This window comes from Thunnus albacares, chromosome 13 (assembly GCF_914725855.1).
Source record: "Thunnus albacares chromosome 13, fThuAlb1.1, whole genome shotgun sequence".
Lineage (NCBI taxonomy): Eukaryota > Metazoa > Chordata > Actinopteri > Scombriformes > Scombridae > Thunnus > Thunnus albacares.
In genome coordinates, this window is record NC_058118.1 from 11,020,437 (window position 1) to 11,039,764 (window position 19,328).

Genomic DNA, 19,328 nt, shown 5'->3' on the forward strand with positions numbered 1-19,328 from the left:
GCTGTTAGCCAGGGCACTAAGAGGCTTGCAGGCAGCAGATCAGTTTAGCACAGCCTCACCTGACTAATCTGATTACTTCAACAAGGTTGTCATCAATGTGCAAGACAGGACAAACAGGAACATATTCTCACACTTCCATATGTAGGAGACTGTCTTCATATTAAAAAATCTCAGCAGAGGTAATTGTAGCTGTATAATTGCGAGAATCTTTATTCTTTTTGAAATGTGGAGTTTCCCTCCCACCTCCCCAAAAGGCTTAAATTCCAGCTGTAGTGCTGCAGTGAACTGTACGTGCTACCAGGTCAAAAGAGCAACAGCAGATTTTCAGTAGATTACCTCAAGATATTTTCAGCCCTCAACTCCAGCTCATAGTTCTTGAGCCTTTATCAGCATTGCTCCCCGTAGGTCAGATACTCATGTTGACCTTTGTTACCTTGTCTAGCATTTGCAGTCTTAACATACACAACCTCTGGAAGGGCAGGAGGCTACAAAGATGTCAGTAGGGACATGAAGCCTCAGGTAATCTGAGGATAAATTAAAAATGACTTCAATTATATTAAATATGGTTTCACAAGATGGATAACAAAGCTATAATTTACCATTAACATTTTCAGGTATTTTATCAGGGGTGAGTTTCAGGTTACACTTACATTTGTAGGGTTACATTTTTTACATTTTTATGCAGTTTTTTTTTTTTTTTTTTTAAATGTTTTAGTGCATAATGCAAAGCACTTTGAACCCCCCTTGTGTATGAAATGTGATATACAAATGAGCTTGCCTTGCCTAGTGAGGAAAGAAATGTGGTGTTACAGTCCAAAAGAGATCCATTTTACTGGTGTGTGGGGAGAGTTTAAGCCCTGTTTCATTTCAGTTGGCATCTTTAGCTACTGTAGTAAGACAGGGGAACACAAAGAGCATGAGTGAAGGATTGGAACTGCATCATCAGGGTTATATGAGGCTACAGACGTGGGCGCCTTAATCACTGCACCAGCGTGAAGCCCCAGGTGATTACACGCAATTCTATAATCTAACGTGGCCATTGGTGATGAGTATGCAATTATTAGCACTGGAAAGGTTTTCTTTGATCTGCTTTGTGTAAGGAGGTTTATGAAGTAATATATTTTTTGCTTTGGGCGCACTTATAGCAGAGGGAATGAAAGTGGAGAGGTTTTCAGTACTATAACTACCAGTGAGGTAGTCTGGGTTGAAAGTGAATCTACCTGCAAGGGCGAGGTTCATGGATTTGATGAGTCTTACAGAAACTGTTTTTTAAAGAAAGGGGGAGTAAATCCTTATGAACAAATTCAGTGAAATTCATCATGCCTTCATGTTTTCCTTTGTGCCAGTTTTGGTTTTGTGTCACAGTTTTACCAAATGTGCTCCAGGTTTGTTTTTAGGTTCTTTTTAAATTGTTCCTAAGTTTACATACTGTGTTGAGGATATTCCTTTACTTTCACCTTCTTTTTCATCTTCTTCAGCACCCTCCCCCTCACCACACACACACACATACTCTTCCCACACTAGTATGGATTAAAAGCTAAAGAGGGCTGAGAAGTCAAAGCTGGCCAGTCCTTTCCACTCTTCCCTTTCTTTTACCTGTGACCTCTCTACCAATCCGAAGTCTGAATCACGGCTGCGCCTGTTCTCACGAACCGTCCCTTGCTCTGTGGTTTGGGGAAGGTCCCAGTCCAAAGAGACAGCAAGAACTAAAGCAAGACTAAACTACTGGAAATGTGGAGATTTTTATTTTTTTGTATTGACGGAAATTGGATTTAAAAGAGGATATTTAGATTTTTTTTTAAAACCTTTCATGGTATTTGGATTACCTATGGTATTTTTTCACAACAAAGGACCAAAGATAACGGTTCCTGCTGTATACTTCTGTATACTGAATGCACCTGGAATTCAGATGGTGCTATTCAACGACGAAGGGCAACACTGACATGGCTCCCATGTAGAAAAACTGCTCCAGGTCAGAATTGTCTTACATTTTTTAAATCTGTTTTATTGAAATGTCTCAGTATTGATTTACAGATATTAAGTGTGGTTTTGTTAATGTGAACTAGTCATTCATCACACAGTGTGATTGCAGTGCTGTTCAGATCTGTTTGCACCAGAGCTACTCAGGTAAAGGTGAGGCTGTTGAAACACCAATAACTGACTAATCCCTTCATAAATTTGTTATAGCTTTTTAAAAACTGATCTATACATGAAATGGAAAAAGGGTTTTGAGGGCTTATCATAACTTGACCTATTTCCTATTTTCAGCTGCGCTGTAGAACATGGCTAGAATATCCAGTAGTCCAATAGTCAGTGCTCATCTTAACCTATTAGCAACTGATAAGCCAATGTCAGTATTAGCCACTTTAGGAGGCTTGGTGGCCACCGCTTGCTTGCTGCGCTTTAGCTTGAAGACAAGGAAACAAATCAGGCTCTGTGGTATTTGCTTTGTCTTCTCTTGTAATTTTTTAAACCAATGAAACCCAAAGATGGTTCATGTGTACGATTTAATCAATAACAGACCCCATTTATTTTTGATAAATGATATAAACTCTGAAAAAGTATGTCTGGAAGAGGAATAAATTAATATTTTTTATAAGGATATGCAAAAACAAACAGAAACAAAGATTACTAACTTTTTGTCATCTACATTTGGTTGATTTGGTCATATTTTCAGTATTTGAAGCCAGGAATAGTTTTTTAATTGTCCTCATAAACCAATAAGTCAATATTGTATTGGTGTAATATTTTATTTCTGCCAAGGTTAACGTCTGTATACTTCATGGTTTGAATTTTAGAATGAGCTGCAAATAAACTTTTTTCACCACTGGCAGGTTGGTCAGGCCTTTTGCTCAGCTGTCAACGTTAATACTTTGAACATGGGCAGCCATTTTTAAAAAGTGTTCATCTGAACACAGAGGGAAGTATTGGCTGTGTTTGTTCATATGTTACAAAAATGCTTTTAAAAGCAGCTTTTCGAAGCATAAAATCCTGTAAATTGCCAGGTTTAGATCATGAAAATGTTGAATTATTAAGCATGGTAACAGTCATAGCAGCTAGGTCTGTAATATTTTAAAGGTAAGTCCAGGTGAGAATAGATGGTTGAAGTGGATTTACATGCAACCAATGCAACAAATTGTTTTTTTAGTTTCTGCGTATAATAAGGTCTCTGAGATCATTAATATTATGAAGATTCAGAGAGCCTGACTGTTGTTTCTAATTTAAACCTGAAACACCAGTGTAAGCTCCATCAAACTACGTTTTGCACCGGAAAAAAAGATCAAAAGGTGGAATCATCCTGAAATGGATGGCTGAGAACACTGATTGACAAGATTGACTTTATAAGGAAAAATAGATGGCCAAATAAAGACATCAAGGCCAGATTTAGCTCCACGTACCTGGCACTTGATTTTAAATCCTGTGACCTCGGAAAGCTAATCAGCTTCATGCCATTAATTGTACAAGGCACAGCATTTACACTTTGGCACCATGTCCTCGGTAAGACAGATGGATGCTGATAAGATTCAACATCACGATCTGTTAAACAAAACAGATCAGCAAGATGTAAGTTCAGGTCAGGGCTTGTGTCTGTATACTGTAGACTGCCCTGAGATGTCCATGCTTGTATCACAGAGCATATGAAGCAAAAACACAAGCACGTTGTAAGTCAGGCCGCAACTTTCTAATTCTTTTTTCTTATTTTCTGGAGGCAGAGATGGCTTGGGGTCGTGTCGTTGCCTGTCCAGCTTTGGACTAGAGGCCGGCTGAGTGCCAAGGGACACATTCCCATCCACAAAGAAATACTCACTGTCACACTAACCACCATAAACTCTCCACTCCTCTTCTGTGTCTGCGCATCAGAATAGCTGTGTGGGGAAATGGCAAGTCACAGAGACCCTCGCTTTCTGCACAACCTGTCCTACCACCCACGATGGCAGCATGACTCAATAAAAGTAAAGAGAAAAAGAGACATGCGGACAGTGGCTACAAACAGTTGCAATGAGTATAGTCTGTTTAAATCATTATCATCATTATCATCAAGATCATCACAACCACAGCTGCCATCATCCCCTGTGCAACGCTCCAAGAGCTGGTGGGGGAACTGGTTTCTTCTGCCCTTATTCATGCTCTCATTTCTGCCGTGTCAAGCTTGGGGGACCACTTTCAAGGTGGCACTGGTTGGACCCTGGACTTGTGACCTCTTATACTCCAAAGCTCTGCCTGACTTGGCAGCCCGTCTTGCCACCTCCCGCATCAATAAGGACCCCTACCTCAACAAAGGCTACTGGTATGACTACACGCTGATCAATGAGGATTGCAAATCATCCCGTGCCCTCGCTCGTTTTGCTGGGCTGGATGGCTACGGTGCTGCTTTCCTAGGCCCAGCCAATCCAGGCTACTGCTCCTCAGCTGCTTTGTATGCAAAAGAGTGGGATGTTGGGATTCTCTCCTGGGGTTGCCTCAAACCAAACATGGAAAATGGAGAGACGTATCCCACCTTCCTGCGCCCGCTGCCACTGTCTTCCCGTGTACTTTTTGCTGTGTTGCGCTTCTTTCATTGGGCCCATGTGGCTATAATATCAGAGGAGACAGATTTGTGGGAAGCCACTGGACAAGAGCTGGCCTCGTCACTGAGGGCCCTCGGTCTGCCTGTCAACCCTGTGGTCACTATGGAGGGCGACAAGGACGGGCCTCGGAAAGCCCTGACAAAAGTGCGGGAATCTGACCGGGTCAGAGGTGAGCTATAAGTGTAAAAGACCAAAGGACCACCTTAATCCACACAAATCATGCAAATAGATGAGTTTTTAAACTTCTTTCTCCTCTCCTTGCAGTGATCATTATGTGCATGCCCTCTGTCCTGATTGGTGGCCAAGCCCAGTACCAACTTCTGACTACAGCCTTGGCCATGCGTATGATCGACCGTGGCTACGTTTTCATCCCCTATGACACCCTCCTCTACTCACTACCCTACAACAATGCATCCTACTATTTGCTAGGCAATGACACCAAAATACGGAAAGCCTATGACGGGGTCCTCACCATCACTATGGACTCCGGAGAACGCAATTTCCGTGAAGCCTTCAAACATGCTCAGAATAGCTATGAAATCCGCAGCAGCACCCCACCAGAGCAGGTGAGACTCTCTGTTGTATACTGTAATAATTAAGCGATGAAAGAAATAATGACAAATCTGAAAGAAGAGGAAAAACTAACAACCAAATAAATATTAGTCATTAAATTAACATTCTTAACAAATGGAACATATTTGAATCAAAATCACACTTTTATAAAATAATTTGAAATAGTGCTGCACTGTTCTGTCACATCAGCAGATAATCACCACTGTCTCCTCTGCTAGGTTTCCCCATTCTTTGGCACCATCTACAACATGATGTACTACACAGCTATGGCTGTTGAGCAGGCCCGCGCCAAAAGAGGCCGCTGGGTAACCGGTGAGATCCTGGGTGACAGCGAGGGTGGCTTTGAATATGAAGGCTTCAATCAGCCCTTGTGGGCTGGCAGGAACGGTGAAGGCATGCAGGCCCGCTATGTAGTGCTGGACTACAGTGGCATGGGCAACACTCTCTACTCCACTCACACTCTGGACGCCCAACATACAGATGGCAAGACTGGGGCCTTGAAATACCTTGGACGTTCGATCCATTTTGCAGGAAGCACGCCCTACAAAGACTCAGGTTGCTGGTTTAGTCCATACTTTGCCTGCAGTGGAGGTGAGTGCTCTAGTAGTGTCATCACAGGATATATACTGTTTTTAAGTTGCTATGGTGTATGTTGCTGAACCCTTACATTCAAACTTCTCCTCTTCTCTTCCCAAAGGACTGGATGCAGCCACTCTCTTCTTCCTTTTTCTACTGTTCATTGTTTTGTTTGCATTGGGAGTAAACTTCTTTCTTCATTTCAAGTATGTATAGCAGAATATCAAAGAATGATATCTCATCCAGTGCAGTCTTGTGTGCTTTTTAGAAAATATTATGATTGTTTTTGATTTCTTTTTTGTCTGATCAGGAGAAACGGCAGAGTTGGGTTCAGCTTCGGAGGTGGTGGAGGTAGTGGATCATCAAAGGTAGTCCTGACCCTGGATGACCTGGTCTTCATCAACACTCAAGTCAGCAAACGGGTCAGTTCTGTGCTGATACGCTGACAATACCGGCAGTATTTAGCTGTGTTTTGCTTCTCTCTGTGGTGCACGCAGTTATTTGCAGATATATGATGTATGAAAGTTGTTTACCTGTAAAAAACTATCTGCTCTAAGCTGACCCCGTCCTCTCTGAACTGTATGTGTGAGCAGAAAATCAATGACGAAAGCATCATGAGGAGCCAGCTGGATATGAAGACACCTCATCACTCAGTGTCCGGTCGCAGCTACTTGGCGTCCACACCAGACAGCTCGAATGTTGCTGTGTTTGAGGTGAGGCGAGTGTGTCATGACACATTCAACAAACTCCTGTTTACCATTATGGAGCTCATGCCTTTGGCTGTTTTTGGTAGTGCTTTCACAAAGACTGTGTCATTCTGTGTACATCCCAGGGTGACTGGGTTTGGTTGAAGAAATGCCCCAGTGGAGCAGTATCAAGTGTCAACAGCAACACTGAGTTTATCTTTGTCCAGGTCAGTGAATGTGTGAGTGAATGGGAAGGAAGTTCTGTTCTGTTTTCTTGGCCAATTGCATATCACTCATTATTAGAACAAATGACTTTCAATTGTAGCCAGAAACCACAGGTTGGTCCACTTCTGTGATTATGCAGTAATTTACTGTAAAGCTCAAATTTGTAAATCCTTTGGATAAGAGAATATAATTGGTCATCTGAACTTCAATCTAAAGAAACAAATGTTGCAAAACAATTGACTGCACTGACCCCAGCCATAAAAAAAGCATTATAAAACCTCTTGAAAAATGAAGTTAGATCCAAAGAACAAACCTGACAATCTACAGCATTGAAGTTTCCATTGTCTTCCTCTCAGCTCAGAGACATGAGGCATGAGAACCTCAATCTGTTCCTGGGGCTGTTCTTGGACTCTGGGATCTTTGGCGTTGTGACTGAACACTGCTCCAGGGGCAGCTTGGAGGACTTGCTCAACAATGAGGACGTGCGTCTTGACTGGATGTTCAAGTCTTCCTTGTTAATGGATCTGATCCGGGTAAGAGAGACATAGTGACCTACTCGTGTTTCATTTCCCATCTTAGCATGTCTTTTTATCACTCACACATACTGTTCCAACTGTTATCAGGGGATGAAGTATCTGCACAATCGTGGCATCCTCCATGGACGGCTGAAATCCCGCAACTGTGTGGTAGATGGGCGCTTTGTGTTGAAGGTGACTGATTATGGATTCAATGAAATTTTGATTGCCCAAAACGTCGACAATGATGAGGACAAGCCCGAGAGTGAGTTCATGTGCATCCTCAGACCAATGATTTAGTGAGTTTGCTTGTACATATCAATTTTCTTTGTTTATTTATAATTTTCTTTGTTTATTGTCCATCTTATTTTAATAAAAAAGATCTGCTCTGGACGGCTCCTGAGTTGCTGCGAAGTTCTAGTTTGAGAAGAAAGGGCACTTTCCAGGGAGATGTCTACAGCTTCTCCATTATTATGCAGGAGGTCATTTCTCGCTCTGCACCTTTCTGCATGCTGGACATGCCTCCCAAGGGTGAGTGATATGGCATTTCTAACCCCATAGGATGACAACATGAAACGACTACTTTATACACAGCACCAGTCACAATGAGCGGGAAAGCAAATGATAAACATTAGGATTGTTGCTGAAAATGCTCATTGACGAAACTGAGTGCATGAATTCTATCTGTTTTTGTGCATTTCTGCATGTGTCTAATGCCTGTGTTGTGTGTATGTAATGACAGAGATTATCAGCAAGGTCAAAGAGCCTCCTCCTTTGTGCCGGCCTGTTGTGTCAGTGGATGAGGCCCCGCTGGACGTGATACAGGTTATGAAACAGGCCTGGAGTGAAGAGCCAGAGAAGAGGCCGACCTTTGAGGATATCTTCAAACAGGTGAACACTTTGATAACACATATTGATCCAGGTTTATGTTTCCTTATATGTTGCTCTGTGCAAAAGGAGATCACATTACTGTTCCCTCCCTCTTCATGACAGTTCAAGAGCATCACCAAGGGAAAGAAAACCAACATCATTGACTCTATGCTGCGCATGTTGGAGCAGTACTCTTCTAATTTGGAAGATCTGATTAGAGAGAGGACAGAGGAGCTGGAGGTGGAGAGACAGAAGACTGACAATCTGGTGGCTCAGATGTTGCCCAAGTAAGTGCCCAGCTGCTTTCATTAACATGTGAAAGACATGATAAAACTGTGGTGTCATGTTCAAAGTTATATTATTCTACACACACAGCACAGCTATAGAGGTTGATGAGAAACAATAGCCTCTGGAGGTCTGTGGAGCATGAGCACAGTTACAATAATAATGTGATATTTAAGTGATCAAGCTAAGAGAAGGCAAGGTCAGGGAGGTCAAAGGTCAGAGACAGCTTCAAAACAGCATCCCTGAAGCTGGTAGGGATTCAGTTCAACAGGGTGGCTGCTCCCTGTGATCTGTCTTCTGCAGGGATGTAACAATAATTCTCAGGTGCTGTGGAGACCAGGTCAGAATGTGGTTGAATCAAAACCACAGAGGAAAAAGTAGAGAGATTATTACCGAATTGTAGCTGCCATGAAAACACAATTTAACCATCAGAATAGTCAAACATATTTTCTTTTACATCTTTCTTTCTTTCAACATATCTCTACTCCAAGTTGTCTACCAAAATATAGCATCGTTCTACTGCGAGAGTGTGATGTGGATGTGATCAGACAGTCAAACTGGTTTAAATCAAGCAGCCAAATACCATTAGTGAAAACCTGTAATTTGTAGATTTTGCTTGCTCATGACAGTTATTCTTTGCTTTTTCACACATTACACAAAATATACTAAATATTCTAAATATACTGTCCATAAGTGATGTTTATCCTCAAATGAAACATTCAGTATCAACCTGCAGATAAAATTAATCAATGGTGTCCTGCCCTTATATTTTATTCTGTCACTGTAATTTGTCACAGAATGTTTACATTGTAATGTGTTTTTTTAAATTATTATTTTTGTTTTATAAGGAATCAATAAGAAGTTAGTTTATGTCATCAGGACTCTGAAAAACAGATTTTTCCACACAACATGATGTGCAACAGATCAGCCACTTCAGTTTTGTTTCCTTTTATGATGTGTAGGGCAACTGACCACCAAAAATTCTTGTTATTATCAGAATTGACACCTTAACAAACTCAACTGTGCTTTTCATAGCACTGACACTAACCTAATTAATAATAATAAATAATAATGAATCTTTATATTAGATCAATACAAAAAATGATTGCAGTCATTTCAAAACCCTGATTCGCCAAAGAGAAGTTGCCTTCCTGTTTTCAGTCACCAACTGCATGATACTGAGATTCATATTGAATCAGATCAATGTAAGAAGGAGTCAGTCACACATTATAGGTTACTGTATCTATGCATTTCAGTCATGTTTTTAGAGATGCTACTTTGCCTGTTTGCAGTGATCAGTATTGGTAGTTTGGGAGGAAAGCCTGAAATCATCAGATTTATGATGTTTGAAAGGGACAGAATGTCTTTTAAAGTCTGTGAGTGCGCTGAAAAATGAAATCCATTAAAGTACAAAATTACTTCAAGCAGTTTCAGGCTCTTATGACAAAACTATTTCTGTGTCAGTTCCTCAGAGTGTCCTCCACTCATAATCTTCCTCTTTCAGATCTGTGGCCCAGGCACTGAAGACAGGGAAGCCTGTGAAACCCGAGCATTTCAGCGAAGTCACTCTGTACTTCAGTGACATCGTGGGCTTCACCACCATCTCAGCTCTCAGCGAGCCCATCGAGGTGGTTGACTTACTCAATGACCTCTACTCACTCTTTGATGCTATCATTGGTCTGCATGATGTGTACAAGGTGAGTGTTGGGAGGTCTTTTGTCAGTCTATGTACATTAAATATTATGAATGCTTTGTTTTTGTATTATTTTCATTTTTCTCATTTCATTTTTGGGGTTTTTGATATTAATGGTATCTTTAAATATGTTTCAATATTTTAAATATATTGACAGATAGAACAGATTTTTTGCAGGATACACAACAGTTTTGGTGTAATCCAAATCATAAATAAATTCATATAATTATCCTATTTTAATATATTTAGGTGAACTCTTAAATCATTTCCTTTTGGTTTCCATGTGTGTTTTTCCCCAACAAGGCCTAATTAAAAGTTTTGTCTTTTTTTCTAATTTCATGTCAAAATTTCCAACGAGAATGTGATCTAGGATTCTGAATATTGTTGATAATGCTAAAAAAAACTGCTGGATTTGCTACTGAATCTGAACTGAAGCTACTCGTTATTATGTCCACTATTTCTTTAGGGATTTTTTAAAATTATTATTATAACCTTTATTTAAACAGGAAGGGCCATTGATTGATGCCCTGATTACAGTACATATAACTGCACACAAAATTTACAGTATCAACAGATTATACAACAAACAAGCCAAAGACATGCATTCACACTGCTCTTTGTCAGTCAAAAGAGATTTAAATTGATTAAAATGGGATTAGCTTGTCTAATTTTACAATCTTCTGCAGATTCTTCCACTTGTGTGGAGCACAGTATTTAAAAGTCAGTTTCCCAATCTCAGTACTAACATGGTGATTTTCCAGGGCCAAATACTCTTGGGACCTAGTGCAGTGTGACTTTGATCTATAGTTAAAAAGACATGTGAAATACCCAGGAAGATTGCCAAGAAGTGCTTTGTAAATAAATAGAATGCAGTGCTGTTCTCCTCTCACTACCCATGACTGCCTCCCAACTTTCTCATAAAGAATACAGCGATGCGTTTTAAAGCCATCCCCAGTTATGAACCTAAGGGTGGAATGATAGACTGCATTGAGAGGTTTAAGAGTAGAGGCAGGATAGTGCATATAAATTACATCGCCATAGTCCATAACGGATAAAAAGGTTGACTGAACAATTGGCATTCTGCAGTTCTGGGTTATACATGCTTTATTTCAATAGAAGAAGGCCAGTTTTGCTTTTAAGGACTTGGTCAGTTCATTGATATGTTTTTTGAAGCACAGCTTGTCAGAAGCCAGAAGCCAAGATATTTATAAGAGGATACTCTTTCAATTGGTGTCCAGTTAAGGGTAGTAATATTCACTTAAGTGGAACTGTCAGTTTTCTAGAAAACAGAATGCATTTTGTTTTATCAAAGTTTAAAAATAATTTAAGATCAATTAAAGTTAGCTGTAGAGCACAGAAATAAGCACTGTGTAGAGAATAGCCTACTGAATTCTACTGTTTATAACATTTTCACCAAATTCATTTATAAAAATTGTGAATAAAAATGGTCCTAGAATAGAACCATGTGGCACACCTTTTTTAAAATTCCTAAAGCTGGACTGATAGCCATCAGCACAACAGCTTGTGTTCTACCACTGAGATAATCTGCAAACCAATTACACGACTTTTCATCAAATCCAAAAGATTCCAGGCAAAAGAGTTTGATGATCAACAGTATCAAAAGCCTTAGATAAATCGATAAAAAGGGTGACACAATCCTGCTTGTTGTCTAATGCACCGGCAAAATCTGAGTTAAAATGGAGTGTTGAGATAAAAATGTTCTCACCTGATCATTTACCAGTTTCTCTAACAGACATGATAGTTCAGATATCGGACGCTGATTTAGCTCATTGGGCTGGCCCCCTTTACGCAAAGCTGGGATGTAGGCTGTCAAAGGTCAGGGATGCTTTCTGTTACCATAGTCAGATTAAAAATACAAGTTAAGCAATCAACTAAAAATAGAGCTGCTAATAATAAAAGCTTGGGCTCTAACTAATCAGCCCCACTGGACTTTTTTGGATCAATAGAACAAAGAGCATTAAACACTTCAAGAATTTTAAAAGGCTTCAATGAAAAGTTCTGAGAGCCTAATTTGTTTGCCCAGCAAGATACACTTTGATCAGAGACAGTGAGAGGAAATCCAGCATTTTCAAAAAAATAACCTGATGAAATAAAATGTTTATTAAATGCATCACATATTTTCTTTCCAACTGAGATGGTGGTTGAACCTTGAAGAATTTCATTGGTTAAGGATGGAGTAGGACTGTGATAATGATTTAACTGTTTTCCAAAGGTTTACTGGGTTTCCTTTACTTTCAGATAGTGCAGAGACATAAAATGATGATTCAGCATTTCAAATAACAGTGAGACACCTATTACGTTGTTGAAGAAAATTTTGCCAATCAGAGGATGACTTAGTTGTGAATGCTTTGTGTGTTAATTAACCAGTTAATGTTCATATCACCCAGGACCCACTATTCTGGTGGTGGACAGTACTTTCAAATTTTGCAGTGTTATCCTTTTTTGCAAAACCCATTGAATGACTATTTCATACCCCCAGGAAGTCTCACAGCAGTTGGTGTTTGTCCAACTTTTGTTCTTATGGCATTTAGGTGGAAACTATTGGAGATGCTTACATGGTAGCCTCAGGAGTACCAACCAGGAACGGCAACCGTCATGCAGCTGAGATGGCCAACATGTCTCTTGACATCCTCCATTGTATTGGGACCTTCAAGATGAGGCACATGCCTGACGTAAAAGTCAGGATTCGTATTGGCCTGCACTCTGGTGAGCAATATGTGCATCCTTTCTGTGCTTTGGTAAATTATGCTCTTGTAATTACTTTTGGAATACATGTGAAATTAATCCAAACTCCATTTCAGAGTGAGCAAAAGTTAATTTGTTGCAGAGGAGTAAGAATTAAGCAACCCAAGCTGCTAAGGCAAGGAGGTATTTTTACCTCCTTATCCTCGTCTGGAACTTATTCTTGGAACAGTGAAACACTATCCACTTAGTGCTGTCATCCAATTAACACACTGCATACTGGATTTCTAACTCTATTCTATGAATTTATAGCGGCACACAGAGGTGGTAGTGTACAGCTTTAATGTCACATATTGGGATAAGAATCTTATCTTATTTACTAAAATGCTAAGACACCATGAGTCTTCCTGAAAGAGTGGGATCAAAAACTGTGATGGTCACATGCCACAATGTAAAAATGTAGCACATAAAAGGGGGTTTAATATAGGATATTGCTTGCCAAGGTGGGTGTCCCATTGAAAGCCCGTCAACCTTTGTGTGTTTGTGTGTGTGTGTGTGTGTGTGTGTGTGTGTGTGTGTGTGTGCATATTTGCATGCTATGTTTCCAGGCCCAGTTGTAGCAGGAGTAGTGGGCCTTACAATGCCACGGTACTGTCTGTTTGGAGACACTGTCAACACAGCATCTCGAATGGAGTCCACAGGATTGTGTGAGTATCTCATATATCACTATATAGACTTGACAGATCCCTCCTTCTGTTTTTTTCCATTTTTTTTTAAAAGCTGACAGAGCAGTAGAAAGGACAGGTGTATGGCAGCTGTATGTGTGCATGTTGCTTGAGGCTAAACAGGGCTTTAAGTGAGCAGTCCTCACTAATCCTTTAAGACTATCAGCAGAATTAGAGGCCAATTTGAAGTTTCGATGTAGATGTCGTCAATGACACAGTTTGCCTCGGCTACCCTTTGCATGATGTACAAATTAAGTACAAGCCTAAGTATTAACTCCTTAAAAATACACTTTATTCACGTTCAAGGAGTGTAAATAAAACATTTAAAGGAGTTCCCAGAAGATCATATTAAAATAAATGAACCTATTCACCTATTTAAAATAGTCTAGTGCAGTTTCAGCTGAGTCTAATTTGTTATATTTAAAATAACAGTTATACATTTATGCATGAGCATGTATTTTGCTATTAGGAGTAAAGAAATAATGGGTAGTCTACTGCCACCAAGTGGCTTAATACAGAAATGACAGCCTGACTGTGTTAATTTCTCAGATACAATCATTTTAAAACTTCACAGTGTTCACAGGCCAAAACAGATTTGATCTGTCTGCTTGATATTAAAGTAGTTTCAGTGTGCAAATACAAATGTTCAGGACTTTACTGTGTCTTTTCTGTCACAGCTTACAGAATCCATGTTAACCAAACCACAGTTGATATCCTGAACAGCTTGAAGCTGGGATACAAAATCGATACCAGAGGCCTCACAGAGTTGAAGGTAAATTAATATAATATACATCATATAATATATATCATAATATACACTGAAGATATGCATTGTATCTAACGCTGGCCTTGCAATAATGTCTTATGAATACTAATGATAATTTATTTCCAGGGAAAAGGGATTGAGAACACATACTGGTTGGTCGGGAGGCAGGATTTCAACAAAGCTCTGCCCATTCCACCAGACCTTCAAGGGTAAGACCATATTACTTCTCCAGAAATGCATAGACATGATTTGCCTAATTAGATCTTTGCATTACATTTATACTGTATAATGCTAGATTAATACAGCACAACTTCATGTAATCAAAGGACTCATTTGTATGAATGGGATGTCTACTGTTTGTGCGAGTTACAATACATAAAAAGCTATATTTCCTATTACAGGGGAAGCAATCATGGTATCGGTTTAGAGGAGATACCTCTTGACAGAAGACAAAAATTCCTGGATCGACAGAAGAAGATGGGCTAGCTGGATTTTTTTTTGACTGATCCCCAAAAATTGATATGAAGTGATTTTTTCTCAAACAACTGTCAGTGAATTAATACACAGGAGATGTGTGAAAGTGGAACATGCAACATTTTTAAATTATCAGCCACAACCTACTGTAATTTGTGCTACACTCAAAATGAAATCCTGCACCAGTGACATGGTCGTTCACACTTTTTGGATTTGCCAAAATCATTCTCAATACTAAAGTAATCTTTCTTGGAGATTATCATTTTCTTCATTATAGTTTTACCACATCAGTACTATGATAAACCCCAGCCCCAAGTTGCAGAAACGAGCCAAAAATGAGGCAGCTGTCCTTATTGTACTTGTTCAACAGTGGATTTATACTGAAAATAGAGCGTACATAATCACACAATATGTATACCAAGGTTGAATCACAGGTCTAAAATGTGTTAGTTTAGAGGACAGGAATCGCCAAACAAAAGGGGATTGTGTCTACAAAAATGGATCACTGTCTCATGTGTAATACTTCACATACTGTATTTATACTGATCTCTGTACTTTGTAGAGATTTTTTCATGAACACCCCAAGGGTGGAAGCTATTACTGCATGACTATTCATCTCGGATATAATAGAGTCTGTGTTGTACTCACTTTAGAGGCATTAGCCTTTTAAAACTACACAGAATTAATACATTTTCACAGTAATTTAAACTGGAAAGCACTGGATAGGCCAATCAGGATTGAGAACTCAGGTCAGACATGGCTTCGATTTTGTTTTTGTAGCAGCTTTACTACGATTATTCACACATTTCATGAATAAAGCCATATTGTCCCAAAATGGTAAAACAAAGCATCAGATTGTTTATTTAATATTGATTTCGTTATTAATATAGATTAAAAATTAAAAAAAATATTTTTGACCACAGGGTTATATTCTATTATATAACACCAATCAACATTTTATTCCATTATTGTAATAGGCCTATTTGAGTTGATTTGACTGATAGATCTGTCTCATTATCAGTTCCATAAAGTGTATCTACTGTAAATGTTTATCTCAAGACAAAAATGTGCTTTAAAATTTAGTTCAGATCAGTTGTTCTAATATCTGATATTATTCTTTAAAAGATTCACTTCTACTGTGCATCTACAATATGTTTCTCTCTCACTAATGATGTTAAGATACAACAGTATGTATTGTTTTTTTAATGATGTGTATATTGCTTTTAACATTATACTGTCATTTTCTACAAAAACATACGGTAGAAGACATACATGCAAACAAGATCCAAACTATTGCTCACTAACAACAATGCAGTCTGACTGTAGTTTCATGCACTTGTAGCCTATTACTGAAATGTGCTGCATGCATGGCTGAATGTACTGCACAGCATACTGTGTGTTCAACAGGGTCTTAATAGGGTAGCAATAGGAAGACCTCATTTCTACAACATACAGTGTATCTGCTCTGCGCTGATATGCAGAATGTCTGAGTCAATTGACTGAAACAATCATCTCCAATAATGTGCTTCCGCAGATTGAGCCTTTTCATGTGTATCGCCATCTTCTAGAGGAAAATGTCTGTCTGTGTCTGAGTTTTTTTTTCAGCCATTATCTTCTGTTTGGGCTCTCCGGGACCCCAAACAGCGGCTGTATCTGAAGGTCCTCCGAGAACAAATGTTCACCAAGTCCCTCTCCCGTGCCCGCCCCCAGGGGATTCTAGTTGAATTTTACAGAACATATGTGGGGGGGCATGCATGAAAAAGGGAGGACAGAGTCTTCTGAGTCACTTATCTTTGGCCTGGGGATGTGTATATACTGTAAATTTGTACATAGTTAGTTTGTCTTTGTGTCCTGCAGAGTTAGGGACTTTTTAGTGGGACTTTTTTTGTCCCACTTGGGTTCCCTAAACGCCTGACACAAACAGAAGCTATCAGCAAAACACAAGGGTTTAATTACAGTGCAATCAAAAAGCAAGTGACCACATTGTTCACTTACTCTGTTCGCTCGCTAAATGTGATTCGTAGCACTGATATTGAAGCAACAATAGGCAGGCAATGTCAAGATGTGACAACAGTTTCAGGCTGCGGACATTTTTTTTTTCTTGGGAGCCCATTGCTGACCACTTCTAACACATGCTGACTTGTCACAGTGGCTCAGCGTATAGATAAAGAACGGACATCTGATGACTTGATTAACAAGTTGCTTGTGGTGTAGTCTTTCACACCATTAAGTGTTTAGAACTGGCTCTTCAAGCATGATTAAACCCCCCAAGGAAGAGGAAATGCAGAATTCTGAGTCAAAATGAAGAACATGGGGGAAGCTGCTCTGAATCTTTCACTCTGACGGATATCTAAAGAACAAAATGAGTTATCTTATTGCATAGGTAGGATCTACTTTTTCTAGACTTTCAATTTGCCAAATAGATAGATTTCATCAAAATTAAATGGACTGTGTTGTTCATTTTGAAAGTGATCTCAATGTGTGTCTGTAAATAAATGATGGTTTTAGTGAAGATCGTGTTTTCATATGTTTGTCCTATTGTCTGTTCTTGGGTTGATACGTGATCTTTTTTCCCAAATGGTGCCATGATACTATGCTAAATTATGATTCACAACAAGAGGACCAATAAATCATAAGCTCAATAAAGGCCAGTAAATAATTAAATATTGATAAATGACAAATAAGCCATTTAAAGCTCTTTTTTTCTAATTAATGGCCTTTATCTATCAAATTTGATTGAATCCCTTTGAATAGAACAAGGTTTAGGTTATGAAATAGCAGACTTGAAAACAGGCACAGCACTCAGTTATAAAGAAGAGACAGTAAAGCAATGAAAGTCTTACCTCATCATTTCACCATGAATCCCCAAGCAAGTTACAGTTATTCTAACAAGCGTTGGGCTGGTGTGACTCTGCTTTATTCTGTAGTGAGACAATCCAATGGAAGTGAGAGGATGGCTTTACATAATGCAACTGCTGTGCAATATGCTGCACATGGTCAAAAATAAAGTGTCACAGACTTCAACTGAACAATGTAAATGATGGTAAACCCAATATATGATTATGGGGTGGATTTCCTGCTTTTTTTCAGTGTTGCTTTAAGTCATGAGATCTTAAAAGAATTTTAAATGCTGTCACAAATTTCTCCTTCCATACAATATATTATAACTTTTTCTAAAGCTGACTTTGAAATGATTCCAGTGTTATTACCTAAATCAGAGCATGGACCGATCATGTCTGCACTGCTACCAGGAATATATATATCAAAGCCTCGAGGACAACATAAACTCAAAAGCAATTCCTATTTCTCCCACTAACAGGGTTTTCTATGAGGACAATTTGATCAGTTTGACAGGTTGCAATGCCAAACCTTTTTATGGCACAGTGGTGATGCAATAACCACTTGGTATCATCTACAGTATGAGACTTTTCTTCTGAACTCTTAGTCCATGTTGAATAGTTTTTTGCTGCATAGGATATACATTAATTCAGGCCATAAATGTTGTGATATGTGGCATTACTCTATTCAGTGATTAGTGTATGTAGACATAAAAAACACCCAAGTCCAAAGTCAACAGCCAACCCTGCTATATTGTGTGCTCTGGGGAATTCTGGTTTGGGCATCCTGGTCCCCTTTACTGTCACTGGTGCTTACCATCCAGGTAAGCCCATTAAAAATGACAATTTATTCAGACTGTCAGGATATGGCCTACTGTTGAGTATATTCTACTTGTGTTTATCACCACAAAGTTAATTGGAATCGACTCAGACTGTTTTTTTCTTGCAAATGATGGTCAAGGCAGTGAATTTCAGCTGTCCTAGTTGTTGTTGAAATATGTTTACGTTTAATTTAGATTTAAATCAAAGAACTAAAAAGGAATTGGTAAAACTATATTATTACTATAACATGGATATTCCTAAATTTATCTAATAGTCTCTCTATGGAGTGACAGTATGTCCATGTATCTGTGTAAGTTCCAGGGCCATAGGCTACTTTTTTCTCGCACATAATGGCTGTATGAGATTCAACAGTACCAACTGAAAAGTATATCGGGCCTCCTTTATTTTAGCTGCATCAGCCCTGACCTCTCAAACAGCATGTTCTGCAGTTGTTTTCCTCCTGTCTTTTGTCAGCGGGGTAAAATACCCCCAAATAAATGCTGAATGCACTCAACTGACTGTTCGTCCACATGATCATAAACGAAATCTTTCCCGGCTGAACATCGTGTTCCTCTGTGAACATCATCAGTCCTGAAGCCCCCCTGGCTTTTGACTGGCACCGGCTTGGAGGTGCCAGTCTAGCTGAAGCTGCGTAAAGTCAGCCAGAGGGAGACGGAAACACAACAGGCTGGCTTTCATAATAAAAACTGTTCAGATTGTTGTTTTTAGTCGCACCAACACAGACTTTGTAACTCATGGTCTTATAAAGCTGTAGTCTGAAATAACTGCACGTTTATTTATCCCTGCAGCAGCTCAACACCCAGATACACACACAACAGACAGAATAAAAATAAATAAATAAATAAATAAATAAATAAATAAATAAATAAATAAATAAACAACAACTCACTGTTAATAACAAAGCTAAAAAAAACAATCAAACAATAAAATGCTAAATCTTAAAAAAAAGTGGAATTGGCAATGAATACATTAATAAATAAATATGAATA

The 19,328-nt window shown here is 39.1% G+C and overlaps 1 protein-coding gene across 1 annotated transcript; it reads left to right on the forward strand.

The window, feature by feature from the left end:
• Positions 1 to 1,614: 1,614 nt before the first annotated feature.
• gucy2d (guanylate cyclase 2D, retinal) lies at positions 1,615 to 17,171 on the forward strand. Its single transcript, XM_044369535.1, has 19 exons — positions 1,615 to 1,972; positions 3,714 to 4,737; positions 4,833 to 5,134; positions 5,360 to 5,732; positions 5,839 to 5,923; positions 6,028 to 6,139; positions 6,311 to 6,430; positions 6,550 to 6,630; positions 6,985 to 7,161; positions 7,252 to 7,408; positions 7,525 to 7,674; positions 7,886 to 8,034; positions 8,137 to 8,300; positions 9,803 to 9,995; positions 12,544 to 12,718; positions 13,303 to 13,401; positions 14,097 to 14,191; positions 14,312 to 14,394; positions 14,587 to 17,171. The coding sequence occupies exons 2-19, from the start codon at positions 3,879 to 3,881 to the stop codon at positions 14,669 to 14,671; spliced, it is 3,459 nt and encodes a 1,152-aa protein (XP_044225470.1). The 5' UTR covers positions 1,615 to 1,972; positions 3,714 to 3,878; the 3' UTR covers positions 14,672 to 17,171.
• The last annotated feature ends 2,157 nt before the right edge of the window (positions 17,172 to 19,328 follow it).

Bases quoted from the DNA above. Each gene is read 5' to 3' on its own strand.
- gucy2d (XM_044369535.1), top strand. From the start codon at position 3,879: ATGGCAAGTCACAGAGACCCTCGCTTTCTGCACAACCTGTCCTACCAC. The intron at 5,924-6,027 runs GTATGTATAGCA...TTGTCTGATCAG, and splicing joins AACTTCTTTCTTCATTTCAA to GAGAAACGGCAGAGTTGGGT. The intron at 7,675-7,885 runs GTGAGTGATATG...ATGTAATGACAG, and splicing joins GCTGGACATGCCTCCCAAGG to AGATTATCAGCAAGGTCAAA.